Consider the following 22,525-nt stretch of genomic DNA (forward strand, 5'->3'; position numbering starts at 1 on the left):
AAGGGACGGAGAAGGGGCACCAGGGGAGGTGCCAGATAGATGAGGAGTAAAGGTAAGAGCACAGAGATGAGGGAAAAGGGAGGGGTAAATATCACAGGAAGTTGAAGAAATCAAAGCTCATGTACAGTGCCAATAAAATATATTCACTCACCCCGCCCCCCCCGGAAGTTTTCATGCTTTATTGTTTTGCAACATTGAATCACAGTGGATTTAATTTGGCATTTTTGACACTGATCAACAGAACAAAGTCTTTCATGTCAAAGTGAAAACAGATCTCTACAAAGCGATCTAAATTAATTACAAATATAAAACACAAAATAACTGATTGCATAAGTATTCACCCCCTTCAAGTCAGTCTTTAGTAGATGCACCTTTGCCAGCAATTACAGCCTTGAGTCTGTGTGGATAGGTCTCTATCAGCTTTACACATCTGGACACTTCAATTTTTCCCCATTCTTCTTTACAAAACTGCTCAAGCTTTGTCAGATTGCATGAGGATCATGAGTGAACAGTCCTTTTCGAGTCCAACCACAAATTCTTAATTCGACTGAGGTCTGGACTCAAACTTGACCACGCCAGGACATTAACTTTGTTGTTTTTAAGCCATTCCTGCGTAGCTTTGGCTTTATGCTCAGAGTCATTGTTTTGCTAGAAAAAAATTCTTCTCCTAAATCACAGTTCTCTTGCTGACTGCATCAGGTTTTCCTTCAGGATTTCCCTGTACTTTGCTGCATTTATTTTACCCTCGACCTTCACAAGCCTTCCAGGGCCTGCTGCAGCAGGGGCGGCGCTAAGGTGGTGCTAGCTGGGGCTATAGCCCCAGCAGAAATTGCAATAGCACCACCATAGCACCACCAAGAAATTAACTGCAGCTGCTTTGCTTTCTCTGTATAGTTTTGAATACAGCTTGCTTCTCCAGTTGATCTAGTGAAACAGCACCCCCAATTACCATAGCACCCACGCAGCAAAAAAGTTATAAAATCTGTCAGATCCACTCTACACTTCTGCTTATTCGTTCGTTGTCAATGTCTTGCTGTTGCTGTCCTCAAATCAGTTAAGCTGATCTAAGATCACTTAAGGTGGTGATGTCACTCACTCTCACTCACGCTAGGGACTGATAGTATACATCCAGGCACAGTTCCATGGTCTTGCAGGACTAACGGATGTCACACGTGCACTTTGTGCTTTTACAAGCGAGCGTGGGCCTGGCATGTGCATTATTTTGGCTGGCGTGAAAAATGGATCGATTTTTTGTCAGAAAACGACCTCATCCAGAGGAATCAGTGGTGTCTCAGCCTGAGCATGTCTTAATTGAAAGTGACATGCAGAAAGAAGTAAGTGGGGATGAGGACGACAGCAGTTCATCGAAGGAGCGTGAGGGCGAAATAGAGGAACAAGAAATGGAGCGGGATTCAGAAGAGAACGTGGATGAAGCTGCCCTTAGTGCTAGTGGAAATACTGTTAGCAATGTTAGCCAGCAGCCTGAGGAAGGACCCCGTTGGCCAGCATTGAAAAAGTACCCTTTGCAACAGTTTGGCAATCAGCAAAGGAGTATTCGTGGCTGGTTTGATCTGTACTCCTGGCTGGAATATTCAATCACAAAAGATGCTACATTCTGCTTCACATCCAGGCACTTCCCGTGTGGAGGACATGGGTTCCATTCTGAGTCTACCTTTATTGTCACCGGCTACCGAAACTGGCGGAAAGCTACAACAGCTTTCAAAACCCACCATGTAGGTGCAGCTCATAAGTTTGCTATGGAGGCATGGACCGAATTCAGATTGAGAAAACAAGACGGTTCAAGATTGGGAAATATGCTTGATAAAGGACATGCAAAGATTGTCCAAGAAAATCGTGAGTATATGAGAGCAGTGGTTGAGTTTCTATGCTATACTGCGTGCCAAGGCATTGCCCAGTGAGGACACCCGGAGGATGATGGATCTGGCAATAGGGTAAACTTTGTTGAGTTGCTCAGGGTAATTGGGAAGTTTGATAAGAGTGTAGCTAAAAAAATAGAGGACAATCCTGGAAATGCAAAAAACACCCATCACGATATCCAAAATGAAATTATGGGTATTATGGCAGATATGGTCAGACGTCAAATAAGTGCAGAAATCAAGGAGGCTGGATATTTTGCCATCATGGTGGATGAAAGTAAAGACTTGAGTAAAAAGGAGCAAATATCAGTGGTGGTGCGGTACTTGAATAACGAAACAATGCTTGAATAATTCTTGCACTTCACTCCAACAGAAGGGTTGGACGCAGAGTCGCTTCTTAAAAGCATTGAACAGACACCCGCCCAGTGTGTTATTGATAAGAACGCGTGTATAGGTCAGTGTTATGACAGGGCGGCAGTGATGTCCGGGTGCAATAACGGGGTACAAGAGAGGTTCAGGAAAGAGGTCCCGTAGGCATTATATATACACTGCCATGCTCACAGACTTAACCTTGTTTTAGTGGATGTTGTGAGCAATGTACCACAAGCGGGTGAGTTTTTTGAAACTGTGCAGCTGCTTTACAACTTCTTTTCAAACTCTGTTGCCCACGATCTTTTCATGAAGAAACAGAGAGAACTGGAATCAGCTGCACAGCCCGTGGAGTTGAAGAAATTGTCAGATACATGCTGGGCATGGCAGTATAGACCTTTGTGCGCTATAAGGAAATCACTCCCTGCCATTCTAGCTACACTACAGGATATTATGGGTCAACCAAATGCACGGAGGAAAACGGAGGCCAGAGCTGTAAATGGACTGATCGACGAGCAGTTTGCTTTACTTCTCACTCTGTTTGAGGACTTATTCCGAGTCATCAAGTTCATGTCAGACCAGCTACAATCTCCCAGTTTGGAGCTTTCATCCGCTGTGGACTTGGCTCAGTCTGTTATCGATGCACTCTCAGCAAAACGGGGAGAGGAATTATGGAGTGAAATTCAGACAAGAGCTAGGGACCTGTGCGTCAAGGCCGGTATACAGAGCAGACCACATGAAAGGAGACAGGCCCAACCATCCCGCCGCCTACATGATTTTGTTGTTGAGGCCCAAACTGAATGCACACCTGTCACCTCCTCTGATGACCTTCGCAACCACTGTTTCTATCCAGTTATAGACAGACTTCTGACTGAAATAAAAAGACGGTTCTCAATTGAGACTGGGGGTGTTCTGACTGGAGACTCGACATTGAGTCCCAGACACAAGTTCTTCCTGGACATGAATTGCCTTTGGCCAATGGCCCAATGCTATGGAGTGACTGAAGTGAACCTGACTGCAGAGCTACATCAGGTTCGGCGTCTGCTGGAAATGAAACAAAACAAAAGCAAAGACAGACAGTGAATGACACAGTGGAATTTCTAGCTCTAATGAGACCCTACCGCGATGCATTTATAGATTTATACAAACTAATCTGCATATCACTGACTCTGCCTGTTACATCTGCCTCATGCGAACGGAGTTTCTCTTGCCTCAGACGTGTCAAAAACTACTTAAGGAATAGCAGCGGCGATGCTTGGAACAGCAACTTGGTTCTGTTGGCCATAAACAGCTAGAGGACCAAAGCACTTGACATCCAGAAAATCATTGATGCTTTCGCCACCAATCACAACAACAGACGGATTGTGCTTCTCTGAAAACATTAATGGTGACTGCAGTTGATTTTTTTAAAAATTTGGGCCAAGACTAATGCTGATTATTATTATTACTTTGTGGTGGATACCCCATAGTCCTTATGTTTCCTGCAAATCCTAAAATATTACATTTACTGCTATTAAGCCTACTGGTTTTGCTTAGACTTCCAGGTGGTGATTCTGTTGATTTTTGTTTTAAGTTCAATAGCCGAATTAATTGAGGTATTGCATGGTCAGAATACGATTTGTCCAACTCCTGGTAAAGCCTTGCATCTGTTGTTTGCCTTATTTGACTTTAATAACGGTGTATCTTTTGGCATTGCTATCTCTGTAATGCAAATAGCAGTGAGTTTGTTTTGTGTTTTTCAGTTGAAAAGCACGCATTTGACGCTGATTGCGGGATTAGTGCGTGATTCACGTTGTCCGCTGTTGATCAGATGCTCTGTTTGTTTTTTATGTTTATGCTCCGTGTAGCCCAGGTTGTCTCCCATGCTGTTGACATTGTCACAGTTCACTTCTATATTAGATCTATCAATTTCTGTTGCTTGTGAATCAACAGAGGCATTTATAGTAGGCACATAATGCTTGAAACTGACTTTTTAACGCCACGCGTCTGGCCTTGCGAATACATATTACCATACAGTGTATCCCTCAGCACCATCACTGAATCATTCAGCCCCTCCGTAGCACCAGCAAGAAAATATCTCTGGCGCCGCCACTGTGCTGAGTGAAGCATCCCCACAGCATGATGCAGCCACCACCATGCTTCACGGTAGGGATCATGCGTTTTTGATGATGTTCATAGCATTTAGTCTGATGGTCAAAAAAGCTCAATTTTGGTTTCATTGGACCATAGAACCTTCTTCCAGCTGACTTTAGAGTTTCCCACATACCTTCTGGCAATCACTAGCTGAGACTTCTTGTGACTTCTTTTCAACATTGGCTTTCTCTTCGCCACTCTCCCATAAAGCAGCAACTACTGAAGCACCTGGGCAACAGTTGTATGTGCAGTCTCTCCCATCTCAGCCACTGAAGCTTGTGACTCCTCCAGGTTTGTCACAGGTCTCTTAGTGGCCTCTCTTGCTAGTCCCCTTCTTGCACGGTCACTCAGCTTTTGAGGACGGGCCGCTCTAGGCAGATTTACACTGTGCCATATTCTTTTCATTTCTTGATGATTGACTTAACTGTCCTCCGAGGGATATTCAGTGACCTGGATATTTTCTTGTATCCATCTCCTGACTTGTGCTTTTCAATAACCTTTTTGCAGAGTTGCTTGGAGTGTTCTCTTGTCTTCATAGTGTAGTTTTTGCCAGGATACTGACTCACCAGCAGTAAGACCTTCCAGATACAGGTGTATTTTTACTACAATCAATTGAGTCACCCTGTCTGCACACAAGTCTCCAAAAACAGATCTCTATTTAACTAATTATGTGACTTCTAAAACCAATTGGCTGCACCAGTCATGATTTGGGGTGGCATATTAAAGGGGGGGTGAATACTAATACAATTAATTATTTTGTTTTATATTTGTAACTAGTTTAATTAGTTTCTAGAGATTTGTTTTCACTTAGACACGAAAGAGTTTGTCTTCAAAAAGCATCGATTTTTGTCAATGATAGTTGGTGAGAAATATGCAGTAGGACATTTTAGAACCGTTTTGCTCACTGCAGTTTCAAGCATTCAGACTTGGAGATACCAGAGACAACCAGGAACGAAAATGAAATGATTTCACTACTTTAACTATCTTTAATGTTACAATGAAAATGAAGATTGACATTGATAGCATGAAGGCAGTTTATTATCTGCACTAAGTGCCTGCGTTGATATTGCTCACTTACAGTCAATCAAAAGAAAGTGACATGGATGAATTCCTCCACTGATATGTGTTAAGAACTAATACACTATAATACTGCAGTAGTATTCTAATTTGTTCTGTATTTCATTTAAATACATAATTTGCTATTTAGTTTGTCTTTTTTTATATACCTTTTTAACTATTTATATGAAACTTTGGCTAATTAGGGCAGTTGCTTAATTGGGCCAAGATATATTGGTCCCGATGTGTCTCAGTTAACTGGAATCCACTACATGTCAAAATTTCTGTTCTTCAGAAGTCGTTCACCAGACTCCCATTATGTCAGACTGTTTAAAGTATTCAGGATTACATATGGCACAACATGGCTGTTAAAAATCCTCTGTATTTCTCCTCACTGTTGTCTGTCATTGTTATACCTTCCTAAATAACACTGGTGATAATGAATTCCCTCAGTTGACTGTGTTCTAATACCAACTGTTATACTATGGCCTAGTCCAAATTTCTAACAGAACAGTGCCATTTAGGCAGTTCATTGATTAGTTCATACAACTGGACAGTTGTAAACATATAATTTCCCCATTTTATGCTCACTGGTCACTGTTACTGTTCAGTGTTCCCAATTATTCCAAGTGAACTTTCATCCTTTTTGAAACATTTACATTTTCTTTATCTGGACCTACCATTTCTGGTTATGATAACATTTCCTTCTTAATTTCCCTCTCCTTTATGTTTTCCAATTTTTTGGCCATTTTGTCCTACTTTGTACATTAATATATTACTATGGAATTTTGCAATATGGAAAAATATCATCTATGGTCTTTACAAGTTCTGTCATTAATTTATCTATCAGCTACCACATATTTGCCTTTCCCACACAATAATTAGACATTTTCTTTCCTTTCAAGATGGATTATGCTCTCACACTATGGGACTGAGTCCTAAAAGCACCTTCAAGAACATTCACGAAAGGACATTGTTTGCTGATTTCAGGTTCATTCATTTAAGTTTATAACCTGGAAATGAAACCATTTGTCAAGCCTTAGGCAGTCTAATAAAGCTATTGTGTTGGAATCAGGCACATGCTTTCAGCCTAGAAGACGGTGAACCTCACATTGGTAATGTTTAAGAAATTTCTAAGAAATTCCTTTAGAAAGGAATTTTTGCACATAAAAATAAATGCCTAACGCCCATTTATAACTCTGTTCCAACATTTGCAGGTTGTCTGAGTCACTGCATCCACCCCTTCTTAGTGTCCCTCAAACAACATGCAATCAAAAGATACCAACTTGACCACGGAACAGAAGCATTAATGCTCCTTTTAATCACACATCACAGTGACTGTAGAATTCTCCTCTGTTCACTCTATTAAGCCTGACCCATTAAACCCAATGCATCAAGCCTCTTACCAATGCTTAACCAATTAATAATCAGCTTTCAGATCAACTTACCCACTGTAGAAACTTTTGACATAGATCTGTGCTACCTATGCTTATCCTAGAATCTGAGCAACAACATTAGGAACAAGAATTAATTTAGAAACAAAATGTAACAGGTATTGGAAATCTGACATAAAATTGAAATAGCTAAAAAAAAAAAATACTCAGCACATCAAGCAGCACTTGTGGGGAAGAAGGAGCACAGTTCTCTCCCTCTCCATCCACGGACATTACCTGACCCGCCAAATATTTTCAGCATTTTCTTTCAGGACAACTTTTGGGTAGCAAATACTTTAATGGAAAGAAATTTAAACCCGTGTTCCCTGTTCACTTCTAGTTTATGACATGAGCCCAGGCTTTTTCCCATTCAGTTTGTCCTCCTGATTCTTCGTGATTTCTACATTAGCACTGAATTCAGAGGAATATCTGCAGAGAAGGTAAATTGAATTAATTCCTATCAAGAGGATATCCTATAGATCTTTTACTAACTAACATAACGTCTGGATTCTTTCAAACAGAAAACTGGGTCAACCATTTTAGAATCTGAAGTAGTAGCTTTGATATAATACTGTGGGCTACTACAAAGTAGATTACTTGTACATTACGCAAGTGCATTAACTTGTTCACCTCAAATTTCTTTCAGGTAGTTTATCAAATTAATTCATTAACTGAATATATCAACTGAAAAAGTAAAGAAGTCTTACACAAATAGAGTTATTTTAATATATTGCTACTTCACACTGAAATTGCCATGAGTTTAAACTTCATGATGATTGATTAGATTATCTGGTCAAGATTTTAACAGCTACAGCCAAGAAATGCTCGTGAAACATACAAGCACATGATGGAAAAATGTACTAAGAACTAATATTTAGAAACAAACTAGCTTTATATTGAATCAATAGTACAAAATTATTAAACATCAATTTAAAATAATTAACTGCAATTTTCACTAATTTCTGTGACACTTACTACAGCTTCCTTGGAATTTTCCTGCATATACAGGCAGCCTCCAAGTTATACTCGGGTTTTGTTCCTGAGAGCTGTCGGTAAACCTATCTCTACGTTTTCTATCACTATCCAATCATATCACTCTACATACATTTGGTATAATTCTTTCATTTAATTGAATATTCACCCTAACACTACCCATAATTAAACTAATGGAATGTGTACTTTATCCAGTTATTAATGAGCACCATGAAACATTTTATTATCACTACTATATTGAGAAATGCATAATTTGTACATGGAGAATTTGTATACAGTCAGATTTCAGAGAGTCAGGTCATTAGTTTAACCAACAGAGCTCAAGTATGTGCACGTATGGATAGGTACAGTACCTAATTAATATAAACGGTGAGACTTATTCACAGGTGTTAAGAAAAAAAATCCTCAGTACCAATATTAAGAAGGGTATTAAAAGAAGCTAGCAACATGCATATATATACACACAGATTTGCTCACTCTCTGGTTTTCATGACGAATCTCAGTTTGTTTTTATCAAGGAGCTTAGAAAAATAGTGGGCTATGGGTAACCTGAGGTAATTTCTAAAGTAAGCACATGTTCAGCACAGCATTGTGGGCCAAAGGGCCTGTATTGTGCTATAGATTTTCTACATTCTGTGTTCTTATCTGTCCCCAGTACAACTAGTGTTTGATAAATTAAGGTAACACTCATACCTGGGGTGCTCCATACATGTACAGAACCAATCCCTCATTCTTAGGAATCACACACCACACTTTCTGCCATGGTTTGGCAGGTTTCTCCAGATACTGAAGAAAGTTGCAGATGATACAGTTTTCAGAGACTTCAGCAGCGTCAATCTGAAAGGCAGAAGTTATTGTGGAAATATAATAAAAAGAAAAGGGGCTGATCATTTTCATTAAAAATATGACAAATTATAAACCTCAAAACAATTAAAACCAGTTATGCAATTAACCTTTCTTCCTCTCATATTACCTACCACATTACATGAGATATTTGCAATATAATTATAGAACGCGGTTGACCACAAGATGGTATGATCAAGTATTTGACCGTACATGCACACACACTTTCTGGAAAAACTTGGAAAACTATGGCTCATACCTCAAGAATTCCTTTCCTTTTTTTATCATCTTTCTCTTCGCTGTCAGTTTGTCCTGTTATTATGACATAACAGTCCTTACATACTTTGTTGGGTTTGTTGCTGTCATAGGCAAGGTTTGCTTTATAATCAGAACACTTCCAACACACAACCTGGAAAAAGAAGTGACACATTTTACTGTCCTCAATGAGTTATTCTCAGCTAAAAATTCCACTGGCTTCAGACACCTAGGCACGTAATCCAGACTAACATTTCCAGTTCTGTATTGCAGGAGTGCAAACTGTCACTGTCAGAGGTATTGCCTTTCTGATAAGACTTAATATGAGGCCCATTTAATCTCTGAAGTTAAAAAATTCTATAGCACAGTTTTAAGTTGCAGGGAATTTATTCCAATATCCTGCTTAATATGACCCCTTAACACAGTCACAAAGTAAACTATCAGGTCATTTGCTCTTCATGGACAAATTTACATAGTAACATAAACTACATTACAGTAAATTGCTTCAAAGATATTTGGATGCTGTTGACACTCTGAAAGCTGCTACAGGAATTATTCACATAATATTCCATTTGTCATCCATCATGGTGAAGATGACTTTCAATTGTATAATTTTCAACATAATTTTGAAAGTCACCTTTGTATGCTCTATGGATCTTGTTAATTAATTGGCCCAAAACTAATTTTCATTTTGCCTCAGCTTTTATTGACATTATCAGCCCACCCATTGGAGCCTGCATATAAAGCTCACATCTTCTAAGAAGACTATTTCTGGTTCTTCTTTCTCTACCTATTCCTAGCTAGCTCACATGGGGAAGGGGATAGGAGATCACACAGGGTGGACCACAATGTTGCAATAAGAAAAAGGAATAAAATTATCCAACACCATATCAAGATTAGAACACTTAGAATATTAAACAGTTGAATATGGAAGAGTTTTTAAAATTTCCTTATATATAGTACACCTTCCTACACACCATTAGTATCAACAGGTCCAATGGTTACAAAACAGAATTAAAATTGGAGGCTAAGCCTTTATGTCTTTAAGAGTACATTATGTCATAAGGAGTTTGAAGAGATTTGGTATGTCAACAAGAACACTCAAAAACGTCTATAGGTGTAGTGTGGAGAGCATTCTGACAGGCTGCATCACTGTTTGGTATGGGGGGGGGCTACTGCACAGGACTGAAAGAAACTGCAGAGGGTTGTAAATCTACTCAGCTCCATCTTGGGTACTAGCCTACAAAGTACCCAGGACATCTTCAAGGAGCAGTGTCTCAGAAAGTCAGCGTCCATTATAAAGGACCCCCAGCACCCAGGGCATGCCCTTTTCTCATTGTTACCATCAGGTAGGAGGTACAGAAGTCTGAAGGCACACACTCAGTGATTCAGGAACAGCTTCTTCCTCTTTGCCATCCGATTCCTAAATGGACATTGAACCTGTGAACACTACCTCACTTTTTTAATATATTATTTCTGTTTTTGCACAATTTTTAATCTATTCAATATACATACACTGTAATTGATTTACTTATTTATTTATTTTTTACTTTTTTTTTCTTCTACATTAAGTATTGCGTTGAACTGCTGCTGCTAAGTTAACAAATTTCACGACACATGCCGGTGATAATAAACCTGATTCTGATTCTATTTAAGGCAGCAGTTGATAGACTCTTGATTGGTCAGGGTATGAAAGGATACAGGGAGTAGGCAGGAGATTGGGGCTGAGAGGAAAATTCAATCAGCCATGATGAAAGGGCAGAGCAGATTCGATGGGCCAAATGGCCTAATTCTGTTCCTATATCTTATGGACATCTAAAGTTCAAAGAGTTTACCACTTACACATCCACATGCACGACAGTGGTGTCTTCGCCTGGTTAGTGCATTGAAGGGTTCCTTACATTTCATGCACAAAGTAACTTCATTGTCACGTATCCATCTTGGTGCCCTCATTCCCAGTTCTGCTGTCTTTAAGAGGTGAAGAAATAAAAAGAAACACATGGTAAAAAGAAAGGGCGTGCTGTGTTGTGAATAAACTAAATATTCTCGAAAACAAATTCACCTGATAACACAGATCTACTTAATCAACACATTGATCTCCTACAAGCAACTGAAGCTTCTTGAGATCTATTGAAGTTATAAAGACTCTATCATGGTGTTTTAATCTGACAAACTGTTCGTTGTTGGTTCGGTTGAGGGAATTGAGAAAAGAAATAAGAGTGAACATCAGTCAAAGCTGACTTTTTGACTTCTAGTGTTCTAAGTCAATCAGGAAACATAATGTACATGAAGGAATTGTAAAAAAACAATTTTTAGAATGCTATTCATTTTTTTGCATTAGAGGTATAACTTTCAGGAATGCAGAATGGATGGAAAAACTGAAATACAAGGATATAGGGTGGAAATAATTCTGTTGCAGAGGCAGTAAAAATGCTGTACCCTCTTAAAAGAAAACAGTTCTTTCTTGAGTTATGAAGTTTATTTCATAACATCTCAGTTTAATTGCAGTTGTCTCATCTTAAATGATTTTATTTTACTCATTAGTTGTGGAGAAATTACTCTAATATGAGATCCCTGTGCAGTCTACTTCATAAAATTTTCTCATTTGAAATTACATCTCATCATATGAAACATAAAAGACACTGCTGGACAGGCTCATTAAAAAGAACATAACTTGAAAACTAAGAATCAGTCCTATTACAAAGAAATCCCCAATACCTCTTAACCATTAAGACATCATTACATTCTGAAAGTCAGAATATGCCCTACAAGTAAACAAAGATTCATTAAATGTGTTTTTCACTGAGTATTTTATCTCATTTACTGTAAAAATTAAAATGACACTGATGTCAGGCTATTTGCTGAACATCATGGAACTTACTGAAACTTCAGGAGCCTGTTCCTCCCCTTCTTTAGCTATTGCAGATCTGAAAGTTTCATTCTTCTGATTAAACTCTTGTATTGTACAGTTTAGAGCCTGTAACAAAGAAGGAAAATGTAGGAAAATAGCACAATATGGTACAAACTACACAAATAGTAAGCCAAACATGCAGATTTTGACTTTGAGGCTAAGTGCAGCACAGAGGCTGTGGTCATATCATATGACTGAAAACAGCAGAGTACAAAACAAACTGGATGATCCCAGAGAGGAAATGGTTTCCTTTGTCATCCATACAATATCCAATAAATACTTCATTCTCTTCACCAATAGAAGCAGATACAAGCAACTGCATAACAATTATCAGTGCTAGCCTCAGCTTCACATTTATTACAGACAATGATAACCTTCCTAACACAGTGAAAAGATACACTTACCGTACATAGTGAGCCTGGCCCTCTCCACCATCAACAAGCTCATTTCAAAAATAGAACTGGCTTCCTTCATGAAATGAAAACAATAGCCTCTTATAATAGAAGCTTAAGCTCATTCAAACAAAGATCCTTGCTACAAAGCTGCAGCATATAAAGTACTCAAGATTGACCTGAAACAATAATAAAATCTCTTTGCGGACAATCCAGTGTAACCAGGAGTAACACTAGGATATGAGCCTTTGTCTGTAGAGAATAGTTACAGAAGAATTTAAAACAGTCATCTGTAACAAAAGTGCTCTTAAATGATTGGCAAGAACAACATGGGGTGCCAAATGCATCAGGCTAAGCACATCGATACTTGCACTACATCAGCACTTCCGATATACCACCATTAGACTTGGGTATGCGGTAGCTACACGAAAGGTGCTGTTGCCCTGACTGGGAATGTAACATGCTGCAAATACGATCAGGGAGACTGTGTTCCCAACTAAGGCACCTCTTGGCCTTGCTCAATGAACTCAACAAAATCTGGAGCACAGGTATCATTATGTTTTGAAGTGACCATTATGGAATTGACTCGGGTAGTGAGTGTAGGAGCTATTGCAACATGAGAAGTTTGAGAACACTATACTGTGCCCTTGAGTAAATCTAAAAAGGTAGGACATAGATAGTTCTTGTCTCAACCATTTTATAAACATCCAACAACACCAACAATTTATAGACCAGACAAGAAGTGCCCCGGACCCAATTAGACTGGCTTAGGGGCAGTCTAATATGAGAGTACAGTGACTTTCCACAGATTTCTGAGTTCCTACTCTTATCTCAAGAACAGCTGCATATTCACACCTGACAGGTATCAATAATGAATCACTGGTGTTATTTATCCATGTTACTTATACATAGAGGGGAGAAAAGAGAAGCAGTGTCTATTAGTGAGTGGCTACACAGCCGGATATGTCAGGTCACTCAAAGTTGATGCAGAAAATATTACTGCTTTGCAAGATGATTGTAATCTGCGTTTTGAGATTCAAATTGTAAAACTGCCCACTTATCAAACTGAATTTCCTTGCATCGAACATTATTTAGACAATACATATACATTTAAAAACAGTATGGGTGAATATACCCAGTGGCCCTCTCCGTGCTTCATAGTACCAGCAGATTTCTACCAGCCTGCACCGACTCCACCTAACCTGACTGCATTCCTGCATCATGGATTATTCACCTCCTGCCTCAAACACACCATTCTACATGGCAAGAAACATTAGTATTCACCTCTCCAAGCACAGATATAATAGAGCTCAGTACAGGTATTTGAAATATCTGTCTATAAAAGGTTTTTAACTCACATTTTGCAATGACAACTATCAACATTTGTAAAAATTGTGACTGGCTCTATAAGCTTCTATTCTTGTGATGGTGAGTATGAAGTAACAGGCTCTTATTTATTAAATATTAACGTAGCTGTGATCTTCACAAGGAGTACTGGGCTTTGTTCTGGTACTTTAGTGCTTAGGGACAGAATGAAGTTATGATTATTTTCTATATGCAGAGTGAAGTCTATTTCATCTTTTTGTTTTGTAATATAATTTTTCCAATGAGTACTTGAACTATTAGAAAGAAAATCAACAACTGAAAACGTTCCAGCATCTCTTCTGATACACTTTGGTGATCAAATTTAAACGTAAACATTTGAATCTGCAAGCAGTTAAGTATTCAATATACCTGATCAACCCCCATCACATCATTCACTATGTTGCAACATGATTCTGTGAAAATGTATTGCTGATTCTAAAATGTAGCAAATATAGATATCTGAACAAAGACTCATGGATACCTTAAAGAGATTCCATAAAATAAAACAGGGATGCTTCAATATTTTGTTAATTTGTGAATTACAAGTTTTGAAATTATCTGAATTCTTGCTGAAGTTTTATTTCATTCCAGAAGATAGCTGTTTTTTTTTTAAAATCACAGAGGTTGCTGTGAATTCATAGAAGCTACAGCAAGGGATCAGAAGTTGCCTTGTATGGAAATAAACCGCCCAAAGACCTTTAGAGATAGCAGGCAACTGCAGGAAACATAAAGTTGTGGTGGTAGGGGATTTTAATTTTCCATACATTGATTGGGACTCCCATACTATTAGGGGTCTAGATGGTTTAGAGTTTGTAAAATGTGTTCAGGAAAGTTTTCTAAATCAATATATAGAGGGACCAACTAGAGGGGATGCAATATTGGATCTCCTGTTAGGTAACGAATTAGGGCAAGTGACAGAAGTCTGTGTAGGGGAGCACTTTGGTTCCAGTGATCATAACACCATTAGTTTCAATTTGATCATGGACAAGGATAGATCTGGTCCTAGGGTTGAGGTTCTGAACTGGAAGAAGGCCAAATTTGAAGAAATGAGAAAGGATCTAAAAAGCGTGGATTGGGACAGGTTGTTCTCTGGCAAAGATGTGATTGGTAGGTGGGAAGCCTTCAAAGGGGAAATTTTGAGAGTGCAAAAATTTTGTTCCTGTCAGGATTAAAGGCAAATTGAATAGGAATAAGGAACCTTGGTTCTCAAGGGATATTGCAACTATGATAAAGAAGAGGGAGTTGTATGAAATGTATAGGAAACAGGGGGTAAATCAGGTGCTTGAGGAGTATAAGAAGTGCAAGAAAACACTTAAGAAAGAAATCAGGAGGGCTAAAAGAAGACATGAGGTTGCCTTGGCAGTCAAAGTGAAGGATAATCCAAAGAGCTTTTACAAGTATATTAAGAGCAAAAGGATTGTAAGGGATAAAATTGGTCCTCTTGAAGATCAGAATGGTCGGCTTTGTGCGGAACCAAAGGAAATGGGGGAGATCTTAAATAGGTTTTTTGCATCTGTATTTACTAAGGAAGCTGGCATGAAATCTATGGAATTGAGGGAATCAAGTAGTGAGACCATGGAAACGGTACAGATTGAAAAGGAGGAGGTGCTTGCTGTCTTGAGGAAAATTAAAGTGGATAAATCCCCGGGACCTGACAGAGTGTTCCCTCGGACCTTGAAGGAGACTAGTGTTGAAATTGCGGGGGCCCTGGCAGAAATATTTAAAATGTCGCTGTCTACGGGTGAAGTGCCGGAGGATTGGAGAGTGGCTCATGTTGTTCCGTTGTTTAAAAAAGGATCGAAAAGTAATCCGGGAAATTATAGGCCAGTGAGTTTAACGTCAGTAGTAGGTAAGTTATTGGAGGGAGTACTAAGAGACAGAATCTACAAGCATTTGGATAGACAGGGGCTTATTAGGGAGAGTCAACATGGCTTTGTGCATGGTAGGTCATGTTTGACCAATCTGTTGGAGCTTTTCGAGGAAGTTACCAGAAAAGTGGATGAAGGGAAGGCAGTGGATATTGTCTACATGGACTTCAGTAAGGTCTTTGACAAGGTCCCGCATGGGAGGTTAGTTAGGAAAATTCAGTTGCTAGGTATACATGGAGAGGTGGTAAATTGGATTAGACATTGGCTCGATGGAAGAAGCCAGAGAGTGGTGGTAGAGAATTGCTTCTCTGAGTGGAGGCCTGTGACTGGTGGTGTGCCACAGGGATCAGTGCTGGGTCCATTGTTATTTGTCATCTATATCAATGATCTGGATGATAATGTGGTAAATTGGATCAGCAAGTTTGCTGATGATACAAAGATTGGAGGTGTAGTAGACAGTGAGGAAGGTTTTCAGAGCCTGCAGAGGGACTTGGACCAGCTGGAAAAATGGGCTGAAAAATGGCAGATGGAGTTTAATACTGACAAGTGTGAGGTATTGCACGTTGGAGGGACAAACCAAGGTAGAACATACGGGGTTAATGGTAAGGCACTGAGGAGTGCAGTGGAACAGAGGGATCTGGGAATACAGATACAAAATTCCCTAAAAGTGTCGTCACAGGTAGATAGAGTCGTAAAGAGAGCTTTTGTACATTGGCCTTTATTAATCAAAGTATTGAGTATAAGACCTGGAATGTTATGATGAGGTTGTATAAGGCATTGGTGAGGCCGAATCTGGAGTATTGTGTTCAGTTTTGGTCACCAAGTTACAGGAAGGACATAAATAAGGTTGAAAGAGTGCAGAGAAGGTTTACAAGGATGTTGCCGGGACTTGAGAAACTCAGTTACAAAGAAAGGTTGAATAGGTTAGGACTTTATTCCCTGGAGTGTAGAAGAATGAGGGGAGATTTGATAGAGGTATATAAAATTATGATGGGTATAGATAGAGTGAATGCAAGCAGGCTTTTTCCACTGAGGCAAGGGGAGAGAAAAACCAGAGGACATGTGTTAAGGGTGAGGGGGGGAAAAGTTTAAAGGGAACATTAGGGGGGGCTTCTTCACACAGAGAGTGGTGGGAGTATGGAATGAGCTGCCAGACGAGCTGGTAAATGCGGGTTCTTTTTTTAACATTTAAGAATAAATTGGACAGATACATGGATGGGAGGTGTATGGAGGGATATGGTCCGTGTGCAGGTCGGTGGGACTAGGCAGAAAATGGTTCAGTACAGCCAAGAAGGGCCAAAAGGCCTGTTTCTGTGCTGTAGTTTCTATGGTTCTAAATAAATTTGTGGGCTAATGAGGTAACGGAACAAAGGCTTGAACAACACATTCACAGTTGTATGGCAACTGGAGGCAAAAAACCCCCCAGAAAATGAGCAGTTTTGCAAATGATATAAATGAGACATCTTGCTGAAGTTTGTCAAGTAAGGTCTATTCCAATATTATGGCTGGTAACTAAAATGTCATTGTGTAAATTGTATAACAACTTTTAAAGTACTGAACAGGACATCTGAGCAGATTTTTAGGTTAGTGAAGAGAATTCATAATTATCTGATTACATAAATAAATTGAAAATTGTACATCAGTTACTATTCACACACTTTTGTACACCAAATTTCATAGCCCAATAAAACTAGTTGTTATTGGAACATGTATACTGCAGGTGCAGTACACCTACGTCATACCAGCTGTGAAAATTGCTCAATTTCCTGGGGTGATTCTGTGATTTCAAGCCTATTATCTATATATGAAGGTGTACATTGACCCGCAAAAAGATAAAGCTTAAAAGGTTACTGCCAGTTTAAAAAAAAAGGATAATAGTCTAAATGTTCAGATTAAATTTGGAATTGCACCTTTTACCCTAGAAAACACTGCAGTCTAAATCTCCTCTGCAACACAAGAGAAAGTGTTTCCACAGGGTTCATTCCCTCAATGATTCCTTTGTACATTCACCTCTCCCCACTAACCTCCCTCCTGGAACATATCCCTGCAAGTGACAGAAATGCTACACTTGGCCATTCATTTCCTCCCTCACCTCCATTATAGGTGAGACCTGACATAAACTGGGGGGGGGGGGGCTGCTTTGTCATGCATCCCTGCTCCATCTGCCAAATGCGCAATTTCCCAGTGGACAACTATTTTAATTCTTATCCCCATTCCTGTACCGACATGTCTTCTCTTCTCTTCTGCCACAATGAGGCCACTCTCAGGGTGGAGGGACAATACCTCATATTCCATCTAGGTAGCCTCCAACCTGATGGCATGAACATTAATTTCCTTCCAGTAATTTTTGTTTTACCTTCCCCTTCCCTCTTCTTCTATTCCCACTCTGGCCACTTACATTTTCTCATCTGCCCATCACCTCCCCCTGGATCCCCCTCTTCTTTCCTTTCTCCCAAGGCCCACTCTCCTCTCCTATCAGATTCCTTCTTCTCCAGCCCTTTACCTTTCCCACCCACCTGGCTTCACCTATCACCTTCTAGCTAGTCCTCCTTCCTTTTTACTCTGTCCCTCCAACTTATTACTCTGAAGTCTTTCCCCTTCCTTCCGAGTCCTGAAGAAGGGTCTTGGCTCAAAATGTGAATTCTTTATTCCTCTCCATAGATGCTGCCTGACCTGCTGAGTCCCTCCAGCATTTTGTGTGAGTTGCTCTGGATTTCCAGCATCTGCAGAATCTCTTGTGTTTAGTTTTACAGCCGTGCACCCTGCCACCTCAATGGTCAAGATGAGCAAATCTTACTCTCAGCCCTAAATTAAAGAAAGAGGCCCCTCTTTTTATTCAATATAAAGGCTACAAATGGTGAGCTTGATGCAGCATGTCCTGCCATTTGATGAATGTGGACTCAGAGCAAAGATAAATCATGAAATGTTCCACTTTGAACTTCCAGACTCACATGGGAGTCAAAGGGTAACTAGAGTAATGACCAGAAACACTAACTCCATATCAACTCAAACGTCTTTTAATGAAGTTATTATCGTGGGAAAATATTCCATTCCATGTTGAAATGTAGTTTGATAGATTAACTTATAGTTAATAAATGATACAAATTATTTTATTTTGTAATGTTCATTCTTGTAAACTACACTGTATATAAAAAAATCTCCAATAATATAGCAGCCTTGGGACTATGGTAGTACAGTAGAACCAAATTGACATATATTCCAGAAATTTGGATATTATTCACAATCCTTCTCAAGTTCCGAACTCTGTGTTCCAGATTCCAGCAGCTGTCTGACCCCTGGTGGAGATCCCAGTACCAGCCAAACTTCAGTCCCAGCTCTGACTACACAACCTGCTCGTAGTTTGGACTCCTGGCTCAAATTCTGGATTTATGAGAGAGCCAGAGGCCAGAGCATCAGGAGTTCAAAACAAACAATTGCCAAATTATTAACGTATACAGGGAAACACATTCAGTTCATATTTAGTCCTGCTGGTCTTTTTAACTTAGACACAAAAATTATGTTTGACAATCGGTGCATCTTACTAGTGAAATAAATATTGGAAGGGTATGTCATATCCGGAATTATTTCCAGTTGGCGGACGATTTCCTTCCACGCCGCTCTGACGTACGAGGCAAGTTACAGCAGTGGTTTGCCATTGCCTTCTGCTGGGTGGGTTTTTTTTTAAGAGATCACCATCTCTTACTGGGAGCCAGCTGGATTTGAACTTGGGACCTCTCGCCCCGAAGTCCAGCGCTGATGCCACTACGCCACCAGCCGGCCAAATAAATATTAGGAATGTAAAATTGCTGTATGGAATAAAGACGAAGAGTCATCATCTCATTCCCTTCCTGCAGTTCTTGTCTTCATACAGTCGAGTTGTTAATTAGTCACAAGAAGTTATCTCTTCATTTATATTAACTAGTGAATAACAGCCAGAAGAACAGGAGGAGCTTGTGACAGGACAGGCTACTTAGCAACTATAGGTCCAAAGTGCAATTGGCTGATTATATTCTACCGTGTAAAATTTGAAAAACTAGCTTCCAGATTAGTATTGAAATGCCAAGATACAAGATGTCAATAGCGATGTAGTTTGACTTTACCTTTATCCATTCTTCCTTGTCTTGGTCAGAACTGAAATCAGACAAAAACTTGATCAGAATACTTCCAAACATTTCCTGAATGCATTACACATAACAGAACTGTGAACATATTCCCTCTCACGTAGGCGGTGAAAATCTGCCCTGAAGTAGCAAAAATGCAGCATTCCTCGAGCTTTGCTTCAAATATCTATCTCAGTGCCATTCCCTGTCATAGGGATTAAAGACAATTTAAATTTAAACCTGTTGAAAATATGTTATCAATTACATTGAATTTTTGTTGTCACTGCACTCATTCCATCCTTGCAATAGGATTGCAAACGTGTTAATCCACACTTTAATTTAAATACTGTACTACAAAATATTGACATGCATCATAAACTTTCATTTTACATTTGATACAGAATATAGCATTCTCCACTGAAAGGTCATGGCTCCCTTTAAGGAGTTTGGTTAATGCTTATAAATAAATTTCATAAAATAACATTTATTTGCCCCCAGTAGTAAATACATTAAAATGCTTCTGTGTTAACACAATGGGAAATTTTTAAGTAAAAAGGAAATACTGTCTTGAAAAATTGAACAGAACTGATAAGGATACATAACCAATCACACAATGATGACACAAAGGTTAGGGGTGTTGTGGATAGTGTGGAGGGCTGTCAGAGGTTACAGTGGGACATCGATAGGATGCAGAACTGGGCTGAGAAGCGGCAGATGGTGTTCAACCCAGATAAGTATGAAGTGGTTCATTTTTGTAGGTCCAATTTGAAGACACAGTATAATATTAATGGTAAGATTCTTGGCTGTGTGAAGGATCTGAGAGATCTTGGGGTCTGTGTCCATAGGACACTCAAAGCTGCTGCACAGGTTGACAGTGTTGTTAAGAAGGCGTATGGTGTGTTGGCCTTCATCAACTGTGGGATTGATTTCAAGAGCCCTGAGGTAATGTTCCAGCTATACAAGACCTTGGTCAGACCTTACTTGGAGTACTGTGTTCAGTTTTAGTAACCTCACTACAGGAAGGGTGTGGATACTATAGAGAGAGTGCAGAGGAGATTTATAAGGATGTTAGCTGGATTGGAGGGCATACCTTATGAGAATAGGTTGAATGAACTTGGCCTTTTATTCTTGGAGCGACGGAGGATGAGAGGTGACCTGATCTAGGTGTATAAGATGATAAGAGGCATTGATCGTGTGGATAGCCAGAGGCTTTTTCCCAGGGCTGAAATGACTAACATGGGGGGGCATAGTTTTAAGGTGCTTGGAAATAGATACCGAGGGGATGTTCGGGGTAAGCTTTTCACACAGAGAGTGGTGGGTGTGTGGAATGCACTGCTGGCTGCGGTGGTGGAAGCAGATACAATGGGGTCTTTTAAGAGCTTCTTAGACAGGTAGACGGAGTTTAGAAAAATCGAGGGCTATGTGCTAGGGAAATTCTAGGCAGTTTCTAGAGTAAGTAACATGATCGCACAACATTGTGGGCCAAGGGTCCTGTAATGTGCTGTAGATTTCTAAGTTCTATGTTTTATGTTAATCACAGTTTAGTCAGAATAGAATTAAAATGCAATCAAAAACTGTAGATGTTGAACATCTGAAATAAAAACTGAAAATGGAAGCACTTCTGTTTTTCTGAAAATGGAAAATGGGAAGACCACAATTTGTGCGGATTGGAAATAACATCTCCACCTTGCTGACAATTAACACTGGTGCTCCACAGGGATGTGTGCTTAGCACACTGCTCTACTCTCTCTACACCCATGACAGTGTGGCTAGGCACAGCTCAAACAGCATCTACAAATCTGCTGATGATGCAGCCACTGCTGGCGGAACTTCAGATGGTGACAAAAGGGCGTACAGGAGCCAGATGTACCAGTCAGTTGAGTGATGTCGCAGTAACAACCTCGCACTCAACATTAGTAAGACCTATGAGCTGATGGTGGACTTCAGAAAGAGTAAGATGAGGGAACACAAACCAATCCTTACAGAGGGATCAAAAGTGGAGCGAGTGAGAAATTTCAAGTTCCTGGGTGTCAATATCTCTGAGGACCTAACCTGGACGCAACATATTGATGCAACATAAAGAAGGCAAGACAGCAGCTATATTTCACTAGCAGTTTGAGGAGATTTGGTTTGTCAACTAAAACACTCGAAAACTTCTACAGATGTACTACGGAGAGCATTCTGACTGCCTGCATCACCATCTGGTATGGGGTGGGGGGGGGGGGAGTTAAGGCACAAGATCGAAATAAGTTGCAGAAACTTGTAAAATTAGTTAGCTCTATCATGGGTACTAACCTCTGTAGTATCCAAGACATTTTCAAGGAGATGTGCCTTAGGAAGGCAGCGACCATCATTAAGGATCCCACCACCCAGGACACGCCCTCTTCACACCGTTACCATTGGGAAGGAGCACTATTTTAATTTAACTACTTAATAGACATACATATACTTAATGTAACTCCATTTTCTCCTCTATATTTACTCATCATGTATTTCATTGTACTGCTGCTGTAAAGTTAGCAAATTTCATGATATATGCTGGTGATATTAGGTCTGATCCTGATCTTAACATCAACTCTATTTCTCTTTCTAAAGACACTGCCTGGCCTGCTGAGAGTTTCCAGCATTTTCTATTTTGATTTATGATGAAATAGATCTATGTGGACAAGTGCTAGAGAGGTTAAATGCGAGTCAGAGCCCATGGTCTCAATTATTATCAAAACTGTCCTACAGGTTACTTAGAGAAGTTTTCCAAATAAGCATAAATATGTTTTACACCTGCAGGTGGAGCTAGCAGATCATTGTTTTTGAAACTCATGCACAACCAATTGCAATCCTATCAGGATGAGTCATTAAACATATGGGAATCATTTGAAGTTCTGTCCCAAGGTGTGCAGTCCATGTTCGGTACCTGTCAGTACAGTACAATT

The 22,525-nt window shown here is 39.7% G+C and overlaps 1 protein-coding gene across 5 annotated transcripts in view; it reads right to left on the reverse strand.

The window, feature by feature from the left end:
* The window catches only part of LOC140202675 (FYVE, RhoGEF and PH domain-containing protein 4-like), a 267,757-nt gene that overhangs the window by 3,822 nt on the left and 241,410 nt on the right, over positions 1 to 22,525 (reverse strand). For all 5 annotated transcript variants that reach the window (XM_072267819.1, XM_072267824.1, XM_072267823.1 and 2 more), the window contains exons 13-17: positions 19,596 to 19,626; positions 11,841 to 11,936; positions 10,802 to 10,927; positions 8,964 to 9,113; positions 8,555 to 8,698 (exon numbers count right to left, since the gene is read on the reverse strand). In XM_072267819.1, coding sequence (XP_072123920.1) covers positions 8,555 to 8,698; positions 8,964 to 9,113; positions 10,802 to 10,927; positions 11,841 to 11,936; positions 19,596 to 19,626 — 547 coding nt within the window. The remainder of the gene's footprint in view (positions 1 to 8,554; positions 8,699 to 8,963; positions 9,114 to 10,801; positions 10,928 to 11,840; positions 11,937 to 19,595; positions 19,627 to 22,525) is intronic.

Source organism: Mobula birostris, chromosome 9, assembly GCF_030028105.1.
Source record: "Mobula birostris isolate sMobBir1 chromosome 9, sMobBir1.hap1, whole genome shotgun sequence".
In the NCBI taxonomy this organism is placed as follows: domain Eukaryota; kingdom Metazoa; phylum Chordata; class Chondrichthyes; order Myliobatiformes; family Myliobatidae; genus Mobula; species Mobula birostris.